We start from the raw sequence: 8553 nt of genomic DNA, 5'->3' as shown, positions 1-8553 counted from the left end.
TTATTATTTTTATTAAATGTCCATAATATTATGAATAAATGACCAATAAAAAATTAAAATGCAATATAGCCTACATTGGGAAACATTAATGTTGATACGTATATACATAATCATTTAAAAACATATTCGTAGTATAGGGTGAGTTCTGGACGAACCATAGTTTTTTTTTTCTTTTAATTCATAAAAATTTCTTTTTAGTGAATTAACCTAACTTTGAAGTGATCACTATAAAGTACAATCATTCAGCCACGTTCTCTCCGAAATTAAAGTCTTGATTTAGTCCAAGTTAATACAATGTAGCCAACATTGGTTTTCCAGTCTTGGGTTGGAGTTCTCTTGCTTGGAGGTTCACTCAGACACATTATTCTATCTTATCTCGCTTAGTTTTCTTTTAAACCAGTTTTTACAGTTTATTCATCCAAGATCTATTTTTATGTTGTGACTTCTGAAAATATTTAATTTCAATTGTTCATTACTTCTCCTGTAGTTTATTTATTTCCTCACTAGACTATTTTTCCCTTGGAGCCCTTGGCTTTATAGCATCCTGCTTTTAAGACATCTATGCTATTCTCTATATCATCTAAGCAGAGTTATCTGTACTATCTATACTGATGTTTAGTATCATAAGTTATTAGAATGAAAATTATAAATAAGTTTCATGTTAATGTTTTTCTTAAATTTGATTGGCAAGTGTGTAGGCCTATATGGATTTAGGGGCATTTGGCCTAACTATTGAGCATAGAAGAATAGTTTAAAAAAATTTCTAGAAAGCCTAAAGGCTTAATTACTAGTTCTAATTCTTACCAAGATTGAATTTAGAATAAAAAATCTTTCCAGATAAAAATTATACATACATATACCTAGGCACTTCCCCCAATTTTGGGGGATAGCCTACACCAACAAATGAAACAAAACAAAAAAAGGGGACCTCTACTCTCTACGTTCCTCCCAGCCTAACAAGGGACTCAACCGAGTTCAGCTGGTACTGCTAGGGTGCCACAGCCCACCCTCCCCCGTTATCCGCCTAGACATTATAATAAACTGCCAACTGAAATGAAGGACCTAAAGGGAGCAATTGAATTTAAGAAGAAACTAAAGACATTACTTTTCACAAGATCATATGATTTGGAAGATGCTACAATCAAAGAATTGTATAAGTTATAATGAAAATGTTTCGTTAGATGATTAATATGGACCCAAAGAGAAGTAGTTCACTCGACTTGAGTGGAGGGTTGGATTTAAACCCAAAACAAGTAAACACGTAAGATGAAGCTTCATAATGCTGAGTCCCATACTGCTGCTACCTCCGCGGTCATCTAAGGCATCATCGGAGGCAGCAGCAGCAGCAGGGCCTACCGCAACTGCGTTACAATCGCTCGCCATTCATTCCTATTTCTAGCACGCTCTCTCGCCTCTCTCACATCTATCCTCCTATCACCCAGAGCTTTCTTCACCCCATCCATCCCCAAACTTTGGCCTTCCTCTTGTATTGAGTTAGTTTTCAACACCATAAAGTGACCTACAAAAATGAGACTTACTTTGTGCATTGGCAAATCTGACAGCAAACAGTTCCTGCTTGGGTTCCTCGTCGGCCAAGTCGGCAGGGACCGACCAGACCCAGGCTCTGTCACTGCCGCAGTTTGGCTTAAGCTCCACGAAGGGGGTGATGTAGTGGTTGGCGCGGATTTTCAACGTCTTGTCCCGTCTCATCAGGACTCTGACCTGTGGGTGGAAGAAGATATTAATATATTCTATATGATTGCACGCGACCCGTCACAAACGATTGCTTAATATCTAGATGGATATGCGTGCACGCAAGAAGAGATGGAAAGCCCCTGGATACGATGGAATAACTACCCACATGATACTGGCTGAAAATGAAACGTCTCTCGGACTACTTACAAGATTATTTAGTAGAATTTGGCACGAAGAGGCAAAACCTGAAGTGTGTTTGTGAAAAAAAGGAGACCTGAATGATTGCATTAATTACAGAGGCATTACACGTACGTCAGTTTCAAAAATATAGAGTATGTTTATTCTAAAGAGACTGGAGAAAAGGGTTGATGAAAAACTGAGAGACAAACAAGCAAGATTTAGTCAAGGTAGAAATTTCACCGACCACATTTTCATTTTGAGACGTACACCAATGCATAGAATATCAAAATCCACCTTTGATAGCATTTGTGGACTATGATATCCCCCTCATACAAATCTGTGTTGTATCGTCACTTTATTTAAGGCAGAATCTATTGGGGGACAGGTGATGGGAGGGCATATTTTGAAAAAAATAGCTACAGGTTGGCCTCGTTATAAAGAATACAAATCACTTCCAAATTTGTCATTGTTCTGACTCAAATATAAACCTTACTACCAAGGGTCAGGGCAAAGTTACTGTCCCCCCCCTCCCGCCATTCATGAGTGGAGAGCCGAAATACGTTATTACTCTCACCGTCTTCTTTTTGCTGTGCTTCAGTATCTTGACATGTGCGGCGGTTCCTCTCTCCTTCCATTCAGCCGGGGTCTCCAGTGTGTTGTAAGGGAACAGCTTGCACCGCCTGCCTGTCGAAGCAAAGATAAAGTTACATCCACAGGCTGAATAAGATTTCTTATGAATACAGTACAATCATTAGAAATGATCTAAATGACATCAAGATCCTCAATGTTTTAGCAAGATCAAATAACCCATGACTAACTTATAACATAGGAAATCAATATTCAGTTCTAACATTGTTTGAATACGTTTCTTTAAAGGAGGAGGTTTCTATTTACTTTGTACAGGGTCAGAATTGCCATGAATCGATGAGGCACTCCAATGCAATACTAATGCTTTATTTTTCTAATGACAAGAGCTTTCTCAGTATTTGGTTCGAGTAGTCTTCTTCGTGTACAGGCGTTCCTCGCCTTACGTCGGTCATTGCTTCCACGAGAGGCAACAAGTTGAAAAGCGGTTCGAGCCCAACTTACTCGTCACTGGGCTAAACCGCAAATGATTTTGTTATTTTGAATATAGGGTTAAAAAGAATCTATCTTAGCTTACGAGCAAAATGAATTCTAGTTTTTAATTTAGTACCGAAAAAAAGTCATCTAATTTGACGAATAAATGTGCACCAATACATGTCAATGTTGACTGTACATAGAGGCTTTTTATTTGTGAATGTGGTTTGCTCTAAGATAGTACAAAATAGAAACATTTTCAAGGTTAAATAACAAAAGGCTGGGAGGAACGTAGAGTAGAGGTCCCCTTTTTGTTTTTGTTTCCTTTGTTGATGTCGGCTACCCCCCAAAATTGGGGCAAGTGCCTTGGTATATGTATGTATGTATGTATGTAATAACAAATGAAGCTATTCAAATGATTTGACAATAGTACATTGACCAATATTGACATTCAATATCTTTGTATACATCAGGTATAAAGATGGCTGTGGATCGTCAGCGTCAACAGCTGATTCGTCTGTTATTCGATACGCATTTTAATAGGAAACTAGTCGAGAGTGCATAGAACTCTGGTTCTTTTCTTCAAGGATTAGGTGATAGCGAGCGAAATCATATAAACAATACCCTGTTAACTAACTACATGCGAGCATCATCGTGACACCGTCGGGACCTTTAAAACCGCTAACAAAACCAAAATGAAAACAATTGATAGTTGCAGTTGTTAAAATTGCATCTTGAACTGATAACAGAAAAGTACAAACATGATTTCATTAAGATAACATTGAAAACCTGTTTCTATTCATTTGAGATTTATGATTTACTGAAAGGCATTTCTTTACAAATATAATTAGCAGAGGAAGAAGAAAGACATCAAATTCAAAAGTCAAAATCATTTGTATTTTTCCTAACTATACAAATCAGTCTTTTAATAGGAGAAGACACCCCCCCCCCCCCCCCCAGCCAGAAAGGTCACCGAGCTCCCACTGAAGGAAGAAATGACAACTGACCCTTTATACCCAGTGTGTGTTTTCCTAAAATTTCTGGCGCCTGGATGACCCTTGGAGACACCTCTACTGCCTTGCTTTCTTCCTAAGAGTGCACCAGCTCTCGTCAATGGTCCGTGAAAAGACACCTACTCGTTGACCTAAGTCACGAACAGAAGTATCGTCGTTCGTTAACATTACCGAGAGGTTTGCAAAACTCACTTGGAAAGTTGACTAAGGAAGTTTAACTTGACATATTTGGGTTTGTAACCTAAGGGAAAAAACATCTTGAAACATTTCTCGTTTGTTCTTCCTAAACGAACACAAATCATCATCTTTTAATGGGGGAGACCCCTCCCCCGGAGGAAAAATGTGTACTATCCCGGGGAAATGACAAAACACTATGATCCTGTCCTGGTGTGAAAGCGAGTATTATTGCTAACCTCTTAACGACCTAGTTATGAAGACGACAAGGGAGGTATTAGACTAGGTCACTATCAGGGACTCGCTGACAGTTGAGGAGGAACAACCTATAGCTACCAAAGCTTTATTCAACTGGAATTTCAGTAGAATATTCCCTGAAACGAGACTGGGGACACCTCAATGCAGAGATTGGTCCAAATGATGAGAAATCTTACGAAACACGCGCAAACAACTAACTGAACGAAGGTGCATCCAAGTCAGTGATATAGAATGAAAAAGATCATAAATTAAAGATCCCCAGAGGAAGTTTAATTCAACCCAAAAATGAAATACAAAAGAGAAGGCAATGACTCTGGCTGTCTCTCCTCCTCCATCAGGTTAGTCAAATTATGAAAAGATCATGGGTGAGAGGAGGAGGTATGAAAGCACAAAAGTACAAAACAACACTAACATTGGTTTGTTGAGAATGCTCCACCGTGTAGCATTTAGCAATCAAGTGCATAATAGAGCGACTGCTGCTGCTGCTGCACACCAGGAAGGAGAAGGGCCAGTCGATCCTACTTCTTAGTCCTGACTTGCGTACTCAAGACCATTATCATAGAAGAGACATTTCTCATGGGGAAGGTACGCAAGGTGAGAGAAGGAGACCGAACCCTTCCGCTTCACAATCCTAAGCGGCCAAACTTCCTTCCTCTTCTGACGAAGCACACCATTCATTGTCTAATGAATGCCAACCTCCTTAGAAATAAAGTCGACATCATAAAGCCACTATGGGGAGGCAATAAAACAGCAAACAGGAGTGCCGCCGTCACTCCGCTACAGTTTCCAGAAAACGACAGCAAATCCTTCCTTCTGAACATCCCTTGGACACGACCAACAGCCAATACATTTGTCTAAAGGAAACAGCATATGATCAAAACAGCCACGTAAGGATGTTCAAAGTCAAAATGAACTATCCGGGCACCGAAAATAAAAGTGGAAGCTAACGACACATCGTTACATCTTAATACAGGAATCTAACTTCTCTCAAAGCATACTCATATTAAAGATGAAATGTTGGTATTAGTTTACGAATGGAAAATCATTCTATTGAAGTCATTCAAAAGAAAATTAAGTGTCAAAACTCTTAACATAAACTTATGTAGCATCTTCATGTGTGTGAGTTTCACACAGCATGTCTTCAATTATGTAATGACTTCTTTGTACATGTAATTAAAGTTGTCATTCTGAAAAGACCAAAAAAAAAAAAAAAAAAAATGTAATTGCTCACAGCCTCACCATCTCGTCCTCCTCTTCCTCGTTTGTCTTGACCTGAATTTCCGGCAGGGAAACGACCAGCTCGAAGTAAGGGTCGTGCTCGGCGTCTGCTGAGGCCCCGCCTCCGCCTCCCCCATCCTTGGAGACTGTGCTGGTATTCGCAACGGCAGTGCTGCCCTCGGGGTCAGTCTGGAAAAGTATATAAATTAATAAACGGAGAGAGAGAGAGAGAGAGAGAGAGAGAGAGAGAGAGAGACATTAAGCAAATAGATAGAAGAAACACAAAGCATGGAATTATAACTCATGTACACACACACACACAGTCTCCTGTTGATACAAAAACTAGCTCAAAAACAATATATAAGAAATGGTAAAATAATTGAAAATTGATCTAACATTAAAGTACATGGAAAAAATCAACCCAAGACATTTGGTATTCTGAGCCTCGCTTTGTATTTCTCACATCTGAAACTTTACGAAGCTGGTGACAACAATTTGTGATTTCATAACTGTACAAACCAGAGTTCTTGAATGCGAGTACAGTACAGTACAGCTTTGGCAAAGATGGAACGACCGCTGAAAACTAACCAAGTACAGTAGCTACGACTAGTGAGGACATGCAAACAATTTGCCAAAGCCAAGACTAGCGGAAAGACTGGAGGCTCCAGCGATAGATCTCTGTCCTACGCACGCCTCGAAGGCGTACGGGGAACGCACAAGATCCTCACGAGTACACACATTGACTACAATGAAGAAAGGTCTATGAGGAGCTTCTATCAGCAGAGAAAGATGAGAAAATCTGAAGGTAGATTAATTGGAGAAGTAACAATTGCCAAACATGGTCCGCTTTTTTCCTGGTAGACAGCCAGCTGTAGAGGAACCTTAGCAGGTATCCAGACATCTGTACATTGGCTTACGATGGACCACCTCGGTCATTCCAAGTCCGTTTCAAATATAAGCCTGATTAGTGGGGGAAGAAGTCAGCATGAGTAAGTCGATTGATATGGAGACGGATTGGCTTTTTTCTTCATCAGCATTTGGAAAGGAAAACTCTCCCTTTGGGCAATTCCCTTTGCAGTTTGGTACACAGCACATAATAGACATTAGCCTGGATTCCAAAAACAGTCTAATTTTCTGGAACAACAGCAGAAAACTGTGAAGAAATAGAGCCCGACCCCTTTACTCACAGCCTATAGTAGCAATGTGAAAGCACTACACGTGTCACGTGGGACCTTTCTTACCCCCCAAATGACGCGGCCTTGCCAATTCTCTGATGACTTGACGATTCAAGAAGCAGAAGGGAGCGAAGGCATCATACGCATTAAGACCGTCACTGAACAACGCCGTCTCAGAGGACCTGGAACGAGGGGGTTGGGGGTTGGGGGGATCAAAAGGCAGCGGCAGCAGCAGCAGCAGCAGCAGAGATTCCTGTAACGCAGCAGCAGCAGTTTTTCCAAAGAAGAACGAACTCTCTGAGCAGCAGCAGCAGCAGCTTGCTGATGCAATAGCAGCCTCGATGGAAAACACTGCTGCTGCCATGTGTGTGTGTGTATGAGGTTAAGTGGCTGAAGGAGGACTTTTATCATCCAATTGACCACAGCCCCTAGATCAAATCAAAAGGAGGAGAGTGGTCCATCTCGACCATAAAGCAACTGCTGCTGCTTCTCTCGTAGGAAACCAGGACTAGCTAGTCATTATGACCCTTACAAAGACCTATTCCATTCAAATGGGACCAATAAAACTTGAACCCTTTTGGTCCTCCTATAACAAAGAATATTTGACTATTTGTGGGTGACTACCCTTACCAATTCGCCTCAATTTGTGAGCTGTTCATTATTCAAAATGGGAAGAAAGATGACATAAACAAATATTCTCAACAGATCATGTGAAAAGGAACAAACAAAATATTTTTTTTCTAAAGTTTTCAAATAAGAAATCAACATCAACCATTGTTCTATGGCCTTGGGTTGTGCCATAGCCCCTGTACCATGGTCTTCCACTGTCTTGGGTTGGAGTTCTCTTACTTGAGGATACACTCAGGCACACACACCATTCTTTCTTATTTCTCTTCCTCTTGTTTTTTAAAGTTTACATAGCTTATATAGGAGATATTTATGTTGTTACTGTTCTTAAAATAGTCTATTTATTATTATTATTATTATTAAATGATAAGCTTTCCTTACTGGGCTATTTTCCCTGTTGGAGCCCCCAGGCTTATAGCATCCTGCTTTTTCAACTCGTGTTGTAGTTTAGCAAGTAATAATAATAATAATAATAATAATAATAATATTAATAATACTACAGTGTAAATAGCGTAGCCATTTGTATATAGTGTCAGAAGAACAAACTTGACCCACAAACAGCTTGGTGGAACCTACCCTCTGTACTTGTATGCTTTCGATGGAATTCTGTCTAGAAAACTCCTGAGACCTGAAACCAACTCAAGCCAAGCCTGACTACAGTATTTCAAGTCTTAAGTGTTTCCCAACTCAAGTCTTAATGAACAATAATCAGTAATAATGTATCAATAAATGCCCTAACACTCTGAAGAACCAATGACCTTCATGTATCTATACATAATTGATTCAGATCTATATATATTGCAATTTTCACTTTCTTTCATGATTCACTCATTTATTAGTGACTGTACAAAACATTAACCTAAGGTAACGACGTAAGCCGGGCTATCAATGCACAGTACTTTACACGACTGCTTCTGCAGCAGAGTAACGGCAACTATAACAACAAACAACAAAGAATACTAAAGCGTTCCAGCATTCATTCATTTCAGCTATCGATAATACTCCCTTCCATTGCCAACTGCAAGAACAAGAACCACTCAACTCCAGTTTAAGAAGAACAGTGTCAATGAACCTCCAAGTGACATACAGACACTGTAAATGACTCATTTAAAGATACCATTACCTTCTACAAGTAACAAAAGTCATCACCTTTT

General features: G+C 39.7%; 1 protein-coding gene across 1 annotated transcript in view; it reads right to left on the bottom strand.

The window, feature by feature from the left end:
- Nucleotides 1–1000: 1000 nt before the first annotated feature.
- Nucleotides 1001–8553, bottom strand: part of LOC137637188 (ran-specific GTPase-activating protein-like) — an 11703-nt gene continuing 4150 nt past the window's right edge. Inside the window, exons 2-4 of the mRNA XM_068369455.1 lie at nt 5611–5786; nt 2450–2555; nt 1001–1722 (exon numbers count right to left, since the gene is read on the bottom strand). Of these exons, the coding sequence (XP_068225556.1) occupies nt 1495–1722; nt 2450–2555; nt 5611–5786 (510 nt within the window). The 3' untranslated portion in view covers nt 1001–1494. The remainder of the gene's footprint in view (nt 1723–2449; nt 2556–5610; nt 5787–8553) is intronic.

The sequence above is a fragment of the Palaemon carinicauda genome, unplaced genomic scaffold, assembly GCF_036898095.1.
Source record: "Palaemon carinicauda isolate YSFRI2023 unplaced genomic scaffold, ASM3689809v2 scaffold570, whole genome shotgun sequence".
In the NCBI taxonomy this organism is placed as follows: domain Eukaryota; kingdom Metazoa; phylum Arthropoda; class Malacostraca; order Decapoda; family Palaemonidae; genus Palaemon; species Palaemon carinicauda.
This window is presented reverse-complemented; position numbering and strand designations above follow the sequence as displayed.